This window comes from Amphiura filiformis, chromosome 7, assembly GCF_039555335.1.
Source record: "Amphiura filiformis chromosome 7, Afil_fr2py, whole genome shotgun sequence".
NCBI lineage: Eukaryota > Metazoa > Echinodermata > Ophiuroidea > Amphilepidida > Amphiuridae > Amphiura > Amphiura filiformis.
Genome location: NC_092634.1, coordinates 25,244,207 through 25,261,814, shown reverse-complemented (window position 1 = coordinate 25,261,814; position 17,608 = coordinate 25,244,207). Strand labels below are relative to the sequence as shown.

At 39.6% G+C, this 17,608-nt stretch overlaps 1 protein-coding gene across 4 annotated transcripts in view; it reads right to left on the bottom strand.

The window, feature by feature from the left end:
- The window catches only part of LOC140156945 (synapse-associated protein 1-like), a 38,842-nt gene that overhangs the window by 10,804 nt on the left and 10,430 nt on the right, over positions 1 to 17,608 (bottom strand). For 3 of the 4 annotated variants that reach the window (XM_072179988.1, XM_072179987.1, XM_072179989.1), the window contains 4 exons: positions 15,760 to 15,899; positions 14,637 to 14,728; positions 13,601 to 13,672; positions 5,210 to 5,416 (listed from right to left, as the gene is read on the bottom strand). In XM_072179988.1, the coding sequence (XP_072036089.1) occupies positions 5,210 to 5,416; positions 13,601 to 13,672; positions 14,637 to 14,728; positions 15,760 to 15,899 (511 nt within the window). The remainder of the gene's footprint in view (positions 1 to 5,209; positions 5,417 to 13,600; positions 13,673 to 14,636; positions 14,729 to 15,759; positions 15,900 to 17,608) is intronic. The other variant, XM_072179990.1, reaches the window with a different exon arrangement.

Sequence of the window (17,608 nt, the reverse complement as noted above, 5' to 3'; positions counted from 1 at the left end):
GCTATGCACTTACCGCATATTTTTACGCAACATCGCGTATGCAGGCACGCAATGCTGGCATGATTTTTAGACACGGCACGATCGAACAATTGGCCCTCATGAATATGCGAGAATTCACAGCACGGGACTTAGACTGTTGATACATGGCCTGTGTTAATGCATGAATAACCTGCCTACCAAACCAATCTTGAGTACCTGGGGGATTTTCTGGGACCCCATGCTAGATCCAGGGTTCCTGGAGGTAACCCCTACTGGGAGTAATTTTAGTAAGTAAAAATATACCCCTAGTGTGACCAGATTTCTATAAAAACACACCCCTATTGGGACCAGATTTCTGTAAAAACATACCCCATTGGGACTAGTTTTTGCTAGGAGGAGTTTAGATGAAAGTCCCCACTAGCACTATAGGCACAAATATGACAATTTTTGTACTAAAAATGACTTTTGAAATATTTATATTTTATCAAGAATTCCAAAATATAAGATACATAGGCATGGAATCAGAAAATTTGATACCCCTTTGAAGATTAGAAGAGGTGAATTTGATATACCTAGCGGGACTACAAGAGACTTTTGGAATATGATATCCCTAGAGAGAGTCACTTTTTAATTTGATACCCTTAGTGGGAATCTCAAGACTAGCGCTTAGTCTCACTTTTTTTGGATTGAGTATGGGTACCAGGCTAGAATCCAAGTACCCTACGGGAATTAACTCAACAGTGAAACACAGGTGAGAACTCTATTGCTAGGTGATCTAATGTATTTATCTTCCCAAAACAATCTCTCATTCCACATCATGCTTCCTCATCCATGTATCACATATGCACTGACACAGAGCACCAATCAATCAACAACTACTGCCAGCACAATGCACCAATCATCTCATTTCGCAAACACATGCGCTCAATACACAAAGCACATAGACTCTCAAGGCACATAGACTCAGTGGCGTAGCCACGACTTTTTCAGAGGGGAGGGGGCAAGGCAAATGTCCAGGGGGAAATGATGAAAATGGTCAAAAATGGGCTATACCACGGTGGCCAGCATTCCACAGGGGAGGGGGAAAGCTTCCCCCCCTGGCTACGCCACTGCATAGACTGAGAACCAGTTATAGATATTCAAAATAGGAGACACAATGGACTATTCTAGTTGATATCCTAACACCCCTTATGGAAGATATGACATTACTCTTCCATAAAGTGGGTGTAGATATCAAATGGAGTCACCCATTCAGATAACCCCATTTGAAATTCACACTCCCTGTGTGGGAGATTAAGGTCATGTCTTCCATAGGATGTATATGGATTTCAACTGGGACAGCCCACTATATTTTCAGGGTGGTTCTTCAAAGCCTGATACATTATAGCAGTTTCTTCAGGTCTAGAACGACAATGTTTGGCAACTTGTACTCTACTTATCTTTCCACAGCATTTGGGTAGGACCTTTTACTGTTATTTATAAGACTGAATCTCTTTCTGCACAAAAGTCTTCTAGGCTACACTTTATTTTGTGTTGATTTACAGTATTCAACAATTATTTGTAACACACCAGTGCTGCTAGACTTAAAATACCGTAAAAACTTTATAGTTAACATAATATGTGCTTACGAGCGCTTTTAAAACATGCAAACATGAAAAGCCCCGTCCACAAAAGTGTAAAGGGTTTTGAGCAAATCATCGACACACATAGTTATACGAACAAGTAAACTTGCAAATTTGTGTCTCAACCTCATTAGCTCAGTTGGTAAAGCGCTGGACTTTGGTACAATTTCATGTTTTCAAAAGCGCTTGATAGTAAGCAAATGTGCTAACTATCGAGTTTTTATGGAAGGCTTATTTCGCTAGTTGAGGCCAGTTTAGAAGGATTAGGTTTATTGCTGGGATAAGGGTTGGATTATGGTCAGAGTTTGAATAATAGGGTTCGAGTCAAGTGGCCAAAATCCAGAAAAAAGGCCTGTGAAAATCACTGCGAGCCTGTGACCTCGAGCTGTGTACTTTTGAACACTCAAAATGACATCTTAATTCAACATTAAGTTTAAAAAAAAATCTATAAAAAAACGCATTCCGCATTCGTTTTTGAAACTGCCATGTGCTTTGAGATATAGCATTATTTTTTTCAGCCTTATTGAAATATATATATATTTCCATTGACATAGAAGTACATTTGTATCCAGGTTGGCTAAACTTGCAACCACTAGAACACACCCGGCTCTATAACAGACACTAAACCTATTCTTCCTCATTCGAAAATTCCTTAAGGCCTAACGTGAGACAATCATTGTAGAAAATGGCATGTAAAACGCAGGATTTAACCTGAGGAATTATAGGCAATGTATAGATTTTCGCGGATAAACTATAATATCATTCAAAATGATTAACAAGTAAAATAAGATTCATCAGTGATGTTGGCAAAGATTAGAAAGGGGATTAACAACAGCATGCTTATCCAGATAAAGCATAATATGCAGGGCTTGAAACAGATTTAAAGTCCTACGCATGTATTGAGGTCGCAAAATGCAGATTATCCGCAGGCCTACAAACACAACTAAATGTACCATATTCGTTCCATTAACTGCCCAGGGCGATTAATGATATAATTTTGGATGGGCGCTTATTTTTTACATTGTTTAGGCCAATAAGACGTAAAAAAAGGCCCAAAAATATTTATCTATCATCATCAGTGTATCAAATGTTTCAGACCATATGATTCAGATTTGCATGGGCAGTTAAGGTTGGTATGAACCCTGGAATTATGGAAACTTTTGGGCCTCATAACTACTAAATTGTTGGTGTAAAGTATGTAAAAGTATACATATTTAGAATGGCAAAGACTTGATAAGTTCATCTGTGAGGTCAAATTTGGGCCAAAATGCTCATTTTTGGCCCAAAATCCAAAAAACAGTTTTTGGCCCACTTTTTTTTGTGCAACGTAAAAAATTCTTGGGCCAAATTTTTTTTTTTTTTTTTTTTTAAAAACTAGATAAAAATCTAGGAGCAAATTTGACCTCACAGATGAACTTATCAAGTCTTTGCCATTCTAAATATGTATACTTATATATACTTTAGACCAACAATTTAGCAGTTATGAGGCCCGAAAGTTTCCATAATTCCATTAACTGATATTAATAAACTAATATCAGTTTGCTTAAAGTCACTGGGTGGGCGCTTATACAAGGTGTCCCAGAATGATTTGTACCGTGTTTGCAAAAATAACTAAAAATAGAAGACGGGCAGTGTATCTATTTTTGATACCAGCATTATAATGGTGGACATGTCTCCTACTTATTCTGTTAATTTCAGCACGCTACCTTTATTTGTTTTGGCGTGGCATGCAATAATGTAAAATCGATGAAAAACGACTCGCATACCTTTGAAAAAATGCACAATATGATTAAATCTGTGATTAAATGAAGAACGTGGGATGTTTGGCACAGCATTTCGACGACAACTACTGTTGGGGTTGCGCCTTAAAGCTTGCCGGACAGTTGCAATGTTCGCTCTAGTTCTTACAGTCTTACGAGCACCTGAAGCTTCACTCTGCCGATTCCTGACAGTTCCGTGCTCGTCAAACTTCTTTACGTTATACACTATCGTCTAATGAATCTTCTTTGCGTCTCAACATAGCTGCCGGTTTGCCAGTAAGTTTTTGAAAGAAATCCACGCTGCTGTACAGTAAATTGAGGAGCCGTCTTTTCTGTAGCACAATCATTTCGATCTCTGCAAGCATTTCAAATGACATGGAACTCACACCACAATAACTATATTTAAAACTACCGCCAAAGAGAGAACGGGATTAGGCCACAAATCCTTAATTCCATATAATGATTGCTTCAGAACGTCATAAATAATAGATAGATATCGGCTATTTAGTGGAAATATGAACAGGGCACAACTAAAATACCTGCATAACTTTTTCCAAATAACTTTGTGCTGAACGGTTAGTAATGTTACAGATTTTCAAAATAGGTTGCGTTGTCAAAACTTATAATTCACCATTTTTACACAATCTTCTATAACTTCTAATAGAAACGTTCATTTGTTAAAATCTAAAAAATCTGAGAAAGCTAAATATATGTAGAACTTAAAATGCAAAACAATATGACCATTCAACATGCCCTTCATACCTAAAAAATTCCATCTTTTCCGGTACAGATCATTCTGGGACACCCTGTAGGGGCATGGGTGGTTGATGGAACGAATATGGTACAATACATATGCCGGCATGCATACATGTATGCACAGGCACACTAGGCAACTAACACCTACCCTTGTGGTTAGGGGGTGAGGAAGGGCTTGATTTGGCAGGGGATGACTTCTGACTGGCATAGCCTAATAGAGGGGCCAGGAAACATAATGTTTGTAGCATAACAACTAGAAACCAACCTATCTTGGCATCTGAAAGCAAAAGTTTTAGATTTGATAATACATATACACAGTTGACCAGTTACCCTTCAACAGGTCATCGAGAAGTTTTTACCACACTCACTCGTTGATTACTCAACCACTCCATCATTCACTCACTCAACCACTCACCTACTCAACTCTCTCACTACACCACTCGCTCACCAAACTACTCACTTGACCAATCACTCGCTCAATCATTCACTCAAACCTCACCAGGCTGAAATCACTCATTCAGTCAACCAATCACTCAATCATTCACCCACTTACTTGCTCACTCACCCACCCACTCATGAAAGCAGGTATGAACTCAATCACCAACTCATGAGCTCAATCAATCACAATCTTACTCAGAAACTCCCTCAATCACAATTCACCCTGTCATGATAGTGTACCTAACAATAAATACCATCATAAAGTAATAAAGTTTGCGCATTCAGCCCTTAATCAGCATTGCACTCATCATATTACACACAGATCACAAACCTGTACAACAAACAGCACATGGTGAGCGACAAGCCAATATGGCCGTCAACAAGTTCTCCCATTCTAATTTCTTTGCAAACAAACCTTTAACCTCACACTTCTTTCTTACAGTACCCTTGATTGGTTAATTACACAACATAATAATCTGAACAACCAATCAAAAAAGATCTGTTAGCAATTTGAAGTATAATCCCCTTCAGCCACACTGATTATTATAACCATATCTCTGATTGGCTCACTACGAAATAAAGCCCGTTTGCAACCAATCAAAATAGTTCTTAGAGGCCAATTCATCCGGTAGTGCCCATGGAGTTAAAACCTACCTGTGTTTTCTTTGGAATCCTTCTTATCCATTCCTAGTTGCTCCATTCCTTTCTGTAGTTCCGCTTGATCCAATTCCGAGTTGAAGGCATCGCTGACAAACTCCGTCCCAGGAGGACTATCCGGAGGCATATCCGCATCTTCACTCTCGCTGGTTTTGGAAGTCGATTGTGATGCAACACCACCTATGCTCACTGGTGCTGATTTATCTGGGAAACAAAGTCGGACAATATTGGAATCATAACTCAAATTTGATAGGAATTAAAAATTGAATACCTGGGTGGCCCAACTCCATCAAAACCGTTTTTGAGATATTAAGAAAAAACTTAATATGGAAAAGTTTTAGAGACATAATGTTTTCATCTTCAGGGGACCTTTAATACATGAACATACATTATTACATACATGTGAAATGAGATATGATGTTTCCATGGTAATGGTACAGGTCTTAATATGAGCTGGAGTTGGGCCCTTCTTCCACTAATATACTACAAGTGCTGGTTCCATAAGCAGATGTGTTATAAATAGCTACATAAATGTGTTAATTAATTGCACAAGTTTAAACATGTTATGTAATATGTTGCCAAGAAAGTTTATTGTTGTGAAAAGCAGATTTCATGGATAAACAAAACTCCACTTTATCCCAATATTTGTGGAAGAAAGGCCCAAATCCATGGAGTTGGGCATTTCTTCCATGAAACCATGATTAAGTGTACTTGCAACACTATTTAAAGAGTGAATTTGGGCCTTTCTTTCACACACAAGGAAGAACAGTCTGCTGGTAATAAATGCTGGGTCTTTTGAACTCATTTTTGTTAAAAAGTGGAGTTGGGTATTCAATGGTAACCTGGCACCATTAAAGGGGCATTTTGTGATTCTATCATCCTCCTTTAAGGGCATGATTCAATAGATATCCATGACAAAGGTGATTTCCCAAATTTCAGTTGATTTGGGCATTGATTTTGCAAGTTACACATAATTGCATGTATTGCAGCTCCTAAACGCCACTGTGTTATAATTTCTGTCTACAAAGAGAAAATACAAATTGAACAATATCGTATCAAACGACCGAATCTGCAATTTTGTTTGAGCCTGGTCCCGACTTTGTGTTCAAAAACAAACACCATCAAAAGGTTAATTTGGACCCAAGTACGCAGGCTCAGACCACCAGATTCTGGTGGTGGCAAGTCTGAAAATATTTTAAAACATCAGTTTCTCGGACCATCAACCCAGAATATTGATTTTTTTCGGCCAACAGTCTAGGTTAAGGTTAGGGTTAGTACTCCAACCCAGAATGTTGTTGACTGAGGGCAGCAGTATTGGGTTAAGGTTAGGGTTAGTAGTCCAGGATTTAGGGTTTAGGTTTAGGCCTTATGTTCCAGGAGCGCTATGTAATGACGATATCTCAATTTTGCTGTTTAAAGCATGGGTGTGTGTGCTTTCACACTTTGCCAGTGTCACATGCCCGGGGCACTCAAATTTTTGTTGGTAGGGTGTGCCACCGCCAGTTTCAACTTGAGGTCTAAGGAACTGATCGGCCGGTCAAAAGGGGGTCTAGGGAACTGATCTGCCGGTCAAAAGGGGGTCTTGCGAACTGTTTGACCGGCCAAAAGGGGGGGTCTTGGGAACTGATCAGCCGCCAAGATCTGAAAAATCTCGGGAACTAAACCATGCAGGCCAAACCAGGGTTCAATTTTGTTGCGTTTTTGCCACAGATTTTTGAAGGAATCAATTTCACTTTGAATTGTATATTTTAAATCATTACTCGTTGACTGCCGATAAACGTCCCAATAAATCGGACTTAGTCACCGGTCAGTTCTCATGATAGATATCCATGGCTAACGATGGTTAACTATGAAAACATGTTAAAGGACATCAAGAAAATTTTCTAAGTTATTTATTTTGAGCTCTTTCGAGTATCGACGAGTAATGGATATATTCTGTAGATTTAGGTTTTGTCTGTGACTGCTAATGTGAGGCCGTCCGTGGGGTCGTGGGGCTCAAACTCGGTGGGTGGGTGTAGCTCTGTCCTGGCAAGAAGAATTAGTTCATGTTCGTTAAGTCATCCGACCCCGGGCCCCCCTCCCAGGGGTCATTTGAGGTCAAATGACTAAAAACTGTCATATGGGCATGAAACTAGGTCGTCACGGGACTCAAACTCGGTGGGTGGGTGACGTTCTGTCCTGGCAAGAAGATGTTTATGTTCGTTAAGTCATCCGACCCGGGGCCCTCTCCCAGGGGTCATTTGAGGTCAAATGACTACAAACTGTCATATGGGCATGAACCTAGGTTGTACGGGACTCAAACTCGGTGGGTGGGTGTAGTTCTGTCATGGCAAGAAGATGTTTATGTTCGTTAAGTCGTCCGACCCCGGGGCTCCCTCCCAGGGGTCATTTGAGGTCAAATGACTAAAAACTGTCATATGGGCATGAAACTAGGTCCTCACGGGCTCAAACTCGGTGGGTGGGTGTAGTTCTGTCCTGGCAAGAAGATGTCTATGTTCGTTAAGTCATCCGACCACGGGGTCCCCTCCCAGGGGTCATCTAAGGTCAAATTACTAAAAAGTGTCAGTATGGGCATGAAACTTGGTAGGTACAGTCAACATTTAAAGCAGCATTTTTTGAAGGTCATTTTGGGGTCATCCAAGGTCACCACGGGTCATCTGAGGTCAAATTAGTAAAAGCTTATATATGGGCATGAAACTTGGTAGGTACAGTCAACATTTAGAGTTATAAGTTTAGGTCATTTTGGGGTCATCCAATGTCACCCTGGGGTCATCTGAGGTCAAATTAGTAAAAAGTGTCATATGGGCATGTCACCATCAGCCTGGTAATCGCGCCCAGACGAGAACCGCCAAATATGGGTAACCGCCTAGTCTATTTTAAAACTGATGCATCAATGACTATGTTCATCATGTCATATAGAGGCCTTGCATGCGACGTATCATCCCGTAAATATGGCGGACTACTCAAATGCATTCAACAAAAGCATGATTGCAATCTACCGTGACAGTTCGTCTCACACACATAATCCTGCACTACGATCAAATAGGTTGATGACAACATTTGATTGAATGGACTGCACTCCGCCATAACTACGGTGAAGGACACGGTTGAAAACCTTTGTTTGGAGCCAATCAATAATTTCATGCAGGGCCTCTATTGTATCATTCTCACATAGATATAGAAATACTAAATTGCTTCACTATCTATATTTTTACTTCTAGTAGAGCTCCAATCTAAGGGTTAAAGTTATGTTTTAGGTTAGGTTAGGATTTTTTAAGTACCCAGTACAGTGAACCTTATGGTACAAATGCGCATGAAAAATTTTAGCATAGGCCTATTGAAACTAAACTGGTGAAATATGGGACAAAAGTGGAATAAATTCGCGTAAAGCGCTAAAAATGGCATTCTGTGGCTATAAAATGGCCAAATATGAGGTTAATTTCGACACAAACCAGACAGGGTCTAATTCTGCATAAAACCGGGCAACGTTATTTCTATAGATCTGCTGCGCATTCAAATTGCATTGTATTGCATCGTAATTTCATTTGTGTCTATGCTAATTATGTTTACACAACATGAACTCACGTGTTTTCAAGCAAATTCGCCGATTATAGGTGATCAAAAGCGATCGGAATGTTACAAAAGTACAGATCGCATTCAGCTTACATATGAGATGATCTTTGGAAAAATACGGCATAATTTGTCTTGGTGTTTGCGGAATGCCATGCAGTAAAATATTAATACGTTGCGGCAATTCATGATTGACAACTAACAATCGGCGTGTCCTTCGTATCCTCCACTGTCAATTTCTTATCCACTCACTAATCCTCACAAAAGCTTTGTGTTGAGAACGTAATGTGTGGAGGCAAATTGCAATAAGTACAATGAAATAATGAGTAGGGCGGGCTCCGAGGCGGGTTTCTTCTTCATCTTACGTAACAGTATTGTTCTCCAAAAAACCCGGAAGCTTGTCGTTTGGAGCTCTAGCTGAAATACAACAAGATAATGTAAGATAGTAAATGTAAACCTGTATTTTAGCTAGAGTATCTCGTGCTAACACAAACGAATACACAGGCATCAATCTTGGGGGGTGATTATATTGACCATCCCCTGGCAAAATATTGTGGCATTTATCCCCCGATGTACGCCTATGTAATTTAGAGCCCTGTGACTCCATCGGTCTCCCTCTCCCTCTCTCTCCTTCCCCCCCCTCCTTCCTTTTTTTTCTTCCTCCCCTATGCGATACGTAATCTATTTCCTCTTCTTTCTATATCTACCCTCCTTGGGCCTACATATTAGTACTGATATATCATACGCTGGCGAAATTACGTAATTAATCGGATTAATTAACATACTGAGAAATAGGTGAAAACAATTTTGACAAAAGGAGTTGTCCTTGTCAATTTATAGACATGTACTTTTGATTATTTACATAGCTTCTTCTCCAATCACTGTGTAAAACATCCATCCAAAAATCTGATTGCTATTATTATATGGATGAATGGACATATCACAAAAGGATTGCTTATCTCAATAGGGCATGTACTTAAGCATTTTTTTTAACTGACCGGCGTTATTGGGCGTTTTATCGGAGGTCACCGAGTAAGGCCGAAAATCAAAATCGATTTTATGTATTGTGTATGTATCATAGGACGCTCGTATTAATTGTCTCTATGCGCTTGAGAATTCAACAATATAAATAATGGTAGCTCTATTATAATACACATTAATGTTTTAAGCAGATAAAATTCCAAAATATAATACGCTTTCTGCCTTTGCTTGTCACGTGGTAGGCCTATGTTGAAGTTATGATTATATTTTTAAATAAGTTTCAGCTGAATAACAAGAAGACAAGTGGCCTAGTGGTCTAAGGCGCTAGGCTCATAGAGTACTAAGCGTTATACCGTGAGTTCGAACCCGCCTCTGCCAAACTTTAAAAGAAGTAAATTAAAATTTGACTTTTTTAATTTCATATTTGGGAAATGTGACTGGGAGAATTTATGTATGGTGTGGAGTGGTGTGATAGGGCATGTACTTTAACTGGCCGGCGCGGTCCGGTGACTAAGTCTTTATTGGGCGTTTTATCGGCAGTCAACGAGTAATGTAGGAAAACCAGGTCTGGTTTGGCCTATTTTATACAATGAAAATCTCAGCAAAGTAAAACAGCATGCGAATCAAAATTACTAGACCCTGTAGACATGCCCGGGGCACTCAAATTTTTGTTGGTAGGGTGTGCCACCGCCAGTTTCAACTTGAGGTCTAAGGAACTGATCGGCCGGTCAAAAAGGGGGGTCTAGGGAACTGATCTGCCGGTCAAAAAGGGGGGTCTTGCGAACTGTTTGACCGGCCAAAAGGGGGGTCTTGGGAACTGATCAGCCGCCAAGATCTGAAAAATCTCGGGAACTAAACCATGCAGGCCAAACCAGGGTTCAATTTTGTTGCGTTTTTGCCACAGATTTTTGAAGGAATCAATTTCACTTTGAATTGTATATTAAATAGGAAAACCAGGTCTGGTTTGGCCTATTTTATACAATGAAAATCTCAGCAAAGTAAAACAGCATGCGAATCAAAATTACTAGACCCTGTAGACCTACAATTTATGCTATTAGCCTACTGATAATTATAGCAGCAGCTAGCAGCATTACATAAAAGCCCACCATAAAAACAAACCCACAAGAATATTTTTTCAGTGCCGAAAAGAAAAACATAATTTCCACTACATTGAACTGCATGAGATGATTGAGTGAAGTGTGCAGAATTTGACAGCCATTCCACTAAGACCAGTAGATCGTAAATTACCTTTTAATTCACTGTTATGGCCAGCTGCAAGGATGTGTACATAATTATTTGAGGTACTTTTCCTCATATTTGACAATTTTATTCCCAAAAGAGATCTCAAAATCATTTATTTCTAGCAAAATGTTCATCAGCTGAAGGCGTCGGCAGGCACTCGGCAGTGCTGCAATCACTGTTTATCAACAACCAACCAGTGTTGCCACTACTAAAAGGAGCCCAAAATCCCGCCCAAAGTTCACCTTATTCCTTACAATGTGTTTCAATGGGGAAGAAATTTATGGAAAATTCCCTTTGAAGTTTTTGGGCTCGCAAAAGTAGCTCTTTTGGGCTTGAAATAGTAGGACAGAAAACACGCCTATCAAGAGCGGAAATCGATGATCTGAGGGTCTATGGAACGGCTAGAAAAATTTCAGGCTTCAGAGCGGGCAATCAATGAATTCAGAGGGTAAGGAATGGCTAGCGGCTCTGAAAAAGGGGGTCGTCGCCGCGGCACATACCCGTATAGCTGGGAAATGTGAGTGCCCCCCCGGGGTCACATGTAACAGTATAATTTGGTGATAACATTTTGGTTAACAGGGTATATCTGGACACTTGATTACAATTCTATATGATCCTTACCATTGGTACAATCAGAAACAGCCCCCCCCCCCCGGAGTATATATTTAACCAATGAGGTAGAATCAAAGAGTACCGACTCCGCAATGTTTGCATGTTACTCAATGAGGCCAAAATAGTGTACCTCCTGATTTATGCTATGCACCCTGCAAACTTTGATATACAGTGCATTGTTGTTTGCACTCCCCATGTAACATTTGTTTTTAAAAAAATGCATGCTAAGCCCTGCATGCACAAACCTTTGTAACACTAAAGCTAAAAGATGCCAATTATCATTCCATTTCAGTTCGGGGGCACTCGTAATTCACGGATGTCTCCATGCGTGTATTTTTGGGGGCTTTGAGGCCAGCCCCAGGGGTCACAGATAGAGGCGGCAAAAACGAAGGGCGGCGGAAGAAGAAGGGCGGCAAAAACATGGGCAGCAAAATAGAAGGGCGGCAAAGCGAATTAGCAAAGAAAAAAGGCGCAAAAAATTGAAAAAGCAAAAAAAAATTGAAAAAATGGTTGCTTTTAGGGCGCTAGCGGCTAAAATCCTTTTTTTTTTTGCTCTTCACTTTTTCAAACGACCGAGAAAAAAATTGGGTCAACCTTTTCGGGCTGTTAAGGAAGGGGCGGCAAAATTGTTTCTTCTTCAGCCCCCCGGGGTTGGGGCGGCCACGGTACGCCACTGGTCTCTGATTTCAAAGATGAGTCAGTGATTTCACATACGGGGGTCTGTGATATCATATACGTCGAGCTTTGTTGACAGCTGGGCACTCGATGCACCACATCGGAACAAAGCTGAATGTATTAGAGTAAGCTTTCCTATGTTTAGCAAATATCTACCTGGGCAAAAATTATATCTGTGCAAATTCTGACAAATGGTCCCATAACACACTTAGATTGCAATGGCCAAAATCAAATGTTTTGAAGTAAAAAAATCCCAAGAGTACCCGAGCCTGCGCTCTAATTCATGAATTGGATAGTAAAATTAGCAGGCACTCAACTTGGGCTAGCTACAATCCTGACAAGGCCTACTCACAAAATCATTCCCACTGCGCTGACACATTCACCAAAATTACTAATATCGTTTGCAACTGGGTTTTGAAACTAGGGAGTATGTGACTTATGAGACGTCTCTGAAATATGATACTGTTATGTGACATGACGCTTCAAGAGTATTTGATATCAGAGACGTCTGTGAATTAGGGGTGCCCCTGAACTGATCTTGGGCTATAGCTGATCAATGCTGCAGGTACACTATTTGCCCTCTATGAGTGACAAACCAATATGGCAGATTTACCATAGCATTACACAAGGGGCAAATTTTCAGTCGGTACTCTCTGGGTCTAATCTCTTTGATACAATTCTGGCCACACTGCCTTTTCAGGAGAGTGAGAGCAATCACTCTCCTGCTCTCCTTATATCTGATATATGTACATGTTCCAAACAGCTCTCCTTGAAGGCTCCAGAAGAGCTACTAAATGCTCTCCTGCAAATTCCAAAAGACAGTCCCTGCCACAACGAAAATACGCTGGCGTCTAAATTGACGAGTAAACATCATTGATGATGTTTTCCCTGTCTATTCTTAGACATCAAGCTCTAGAAACATCTTCTGAAATGTGTGTATGCATGCAAGAGATGGGTTGTCTTTGGAGTGATTTAAAAAAAAATCTAGTAATTAAAACATTTTTTCCATGTACTTTTTGTATGTATGATTCTCCGGACCGAATTTTATAGTATTGATGGCGTCACTTGAACATTTCTCTAGGGCTGCTTAGTTAGTTAGGGGAGGGATGCTAACTACATCAAATATGGTACAATCACTGCACTATGAAACTGCTTCTCAAGTCTGTGGACTAACTATGTCAAATATGGTACAATCATTGCATTATGAAACTGTTTCTCCGGTAGCTTTATTATTAGTAAGAAGAATAACATGTTAATTGATCTAGCTACAGCCAACCAGCATACCAATCAAAGCAAGCATGTTTCTACCTTTTCTGCTCTCTGTTTCTGTTTCTTCAACTGGTTTCTTGCCGCTTGAATCGGTCTTGGAACTTTGTTCTCCTATAAACAGTAAAATTATAATGGACATGGAGTAGGGAAGAGAGAAGAAGGTGTGTACATGCTTTGCCAATCTGTAAACAGTGAGCATGAAGCTCCACTGCATGGATTTACAGCTACTTTTACAGTTACCTGAAACTATTAGTGGCACCAGGAGGTGCATGGGGAGGTACTTTCCCAAATCTTCGGTTTTGCCCTTCCCTCCCAAGTCAAAGAAGAAATCTGGAAATTGCCACTCTTGGGGCAAACAATGGCCAATTAATTACAGGGAATATTTTGATTTTTGCTCCCTCCCCCATCCCCAAAACTCACTTGACCCACATAGCCCAACCTTTGTTTCAGATGGACAATTAAAAAAATATACCATACATACCAAGGACATACAATTCATAAAAAATAATTGTATAGCACTATCAAAAGCATATATGTACTTACTCAATTAGCATTTTGTGCACATTTTGTACAGTTCTCTTTTAATGGACCTTTCCATTTTACATCTATGGAGATAAAGATTACAGAAGGCTGGAAAGGGTACTGTAACCTTACAATTTTGTAGTTTGGGCATTTCAAAGGCTCATAAAAAAGAAACACAAACAATTTGGATTATTTGTCTGAAAATTGTGAGTACATTTTAAACATGACCCATCCCTTGAAGAGCAGGTCCTTCAATGTATACCAAAAAATATGACCCATATTTGCAGCGCATCCACGTCTGGTAATTGACCTTTTTGGTAAATCCCATAACCCTTTGCGAGTACACCTGAGAACTCGTCATTTTACGCCACGCCGACTTGCAATGCGCAGTAACGATGTTCGATAAACGATGTGCGCATCGGCGCAGAGCGGCGTGACGCAGAATGACGAGTTCTTAGGTGTACTCGCAAAGGCTTATGGGATTTACCGAAAAGGTCAATTTGTAGCCCTACTGTGTAACCACCCTCCATGTAAATATTGACCGGTCCCTTACCTGATGCATTAGCTAGAGATGTCAGTTGCGATGATTGCTTGATTAACGATACACGATAGAAATAATTACGCCAGAAATTCTCTTCTGTTACTCTGTGCAGCGGGAAACAAAAAGTTGCAGAATATTATTACCGTGACAATTTGACAAGCAGTCTTTTCAGGACACTATTTGCAGAGGAGTAAACATACACAGTAGAACCCTTTATAACGAAATCGCCGGGCCAGCAAAACCACTTTGTTATATATAGGAACTTCGGTATAAAAGTGAACGCCTTTGTCATGAAGCCAGATGGCACCCGATGAACCCCACAATCATGACAATGTTGAATGTTGCTGGTGCGTGTTACACATGTGCAAAGACTAAGAGTAAGAAAGGTTAGGAATTTTATTGTAACCAGTTACAAAACTTCGATCTGATCTTTATTCACAATTCATGAGCAACTTACGCTGTTAAAGATTTGATTATAGTTCCATGAATTGGCTTTGTCCAAACCCCAGGTCCAACCCCAGTCCAGGTGAAAATGGCTTTTGTTTTACATTATACAATCAATGTGCATGTACGATGTGTACACAATACCGTATCATGTTTCTTTTGCGATTCATGCAATCGAGCATCACTGACAGGATTGAAGATGACGTATGCGCACGTGGTACATAATTAAATGTATCGCGATTGGCCGCAAGTCTGAAAACTGGCTTATGGTTATTCATGAATGAGTGGTAGTCACGCACATGGAATATGTATGCATTTGTGTGTCAAACGTTGACACATTCTTGCATGTTCCTATCATAGATACCGATGGCGCTCATACAGACAAAGTACAGTTAATGAAGTGCGATCGAGAGAAGATAATGCTACGCCCATTCAATACCTGTTAAGCCAGAAAATGGTGACCAATATACAAACAATGCGCCCATCAATTTCGCTGCAGAATTACAGTTTTATATGCATGTAAAAATGTGTGGTTTTTGGTATATCTACACTAATAAATAAAATCTCTTTTTTCCCCTCCCAGAGACCTCAAAATATTGGGGGGGGGGGGGCTGAACTATGGTCAGTTGGGTAGCCCTGATCAAACAATTCATTTTCCACAGCCTTTCAATCATTCAGGTCATCTACTTACTGTTTTGGTACCAGCTCAAACCTCATCTTTTGTAGCCTCTCATCCTCTTGTAATGTCGCCATGGCGATGGGAAACATGTGTTCAAATTCAAAATGAAATTGGACACCAGCTGGTGGATTTCTTAAAAAATTTCTTTTGTCCTGGAAAAAAAAAGAAGAAAATAATAGAAAATTATTATGATCACAATATGTGACATGATCAAGGGGAATGAGTCACATGTCGGCAATTTTCAATTTGAAGTTCGTTACATCATTTTTTGGCAGTTTAAGAATGCGACATTTTGTTGCAAACCCCATCAAAATCGGACACCTGGTTACCGAGTTATGAGCAATTTATCAATGGCTGAAAACAACATAAAACAAAACAATTTGAACACTGTTTTTGCCAATATCTCAAAAACAATATTAGCGACATCCGACTCTTTCCTCTTGATCATGTCACATATTACTCATTTCAAGCAATATTGTAACATTTTCATAAGTTTGTATTTATTTTCCACAAAATGTCAGGTATGTCCCCTTTTAATTCTGAGCTAAACAAATGAGGTAAAACAAATAAATCGATATTGTGTAACAGTTGGTTAGTTACTGAGGTTGTTACTGAGGTTGATCGGCCTGTTGTGTTCCAATATCCTGTACGCCAAGAACGTACATGTACAATGTTATGAACAGCCACATACGCAAGTTCGACTAATATTTTGATTGTATGAATTAAACATCTTATTATTAAATAGTCACAAATTTATCAAGGGGTGTATAACCTATACAATGTCTTGTCTCAAGTTGAGAGTAACGGCCCGTTGCACTTCGCTGTGGCAAATTTGACTCGCGTGCACTAACCTAATCATGGGGGTGTATACACAGGATCTACTTTCATAAAATTAATTCAGTATATATTTTCCACATCATATTGGACCCGTTTGTCTGTCTGTTTGTATTGTTCCAGTCTTTAGTTATTATTATTATTATTATTTTGTTATATTAAAAATATGCTATTTGATAAATTTTGTCAGCTCGCTTGGCTCATTATTTAGACTTGTTGCAAGTGCACGTGCAATCATGTGCTTATGCTTTCACCCGGGCTAAATACATTTTTGTTATTATTGTACCGTAATACTTATGCCATGCCTGAACTGTTTTATATTATAATGGGATTTTACAACCCCTTTACACCTACTGTGTAGGTTTGGTTGTTATTTTCACCATCATTACTCATTGATTTATAATTGAAAGCTTAGCTCTTGTGATAATAAGTTTAATATACCTAAACCACAAGGCATATATCTTGCTATTGTATTTATTATTATTCTAAAATTTTGTTTATCATAATTATTTAATACTAACTTTTGTAAAGGGTGCCACAACAACACGCTCTGCGTTCAGTGGCATCCTCATCATTTTCACCATATTATACGATGTTTGTAAAAGCTTTTTTATATTGTAATTATTTAATGGATGGAATTTGATGAAATAAAACTGAACTGAACTGAACACATGCGTAGAAAGGCAATTTGTACATACGCTGGCGACACAACCGTGTAAACGCACCGATTCGAATCTGCCACCGACTCTGCCAAATCCAACATGGTGCTACTCTCAACTAGAGGCGAGTGGACACACTATAGCTGATTATTTTGTTATTCTATTTTGCAAAGACCTTTCACACTGTCCCACCTATCGCGTAAAAAGAACTAGGTCACGCCTGCATCAAGTGATGCTACGCAGATTGATCGGCCAATGAGGTGCTGCTGAAAGGATGACATGATTCAATTAGCCAATCAGAACCTGACTTTGTGTTTACGCCATAAACTGCACCAAATCGGGCAGTGCGAAAGGTCCTTGCAAATTGG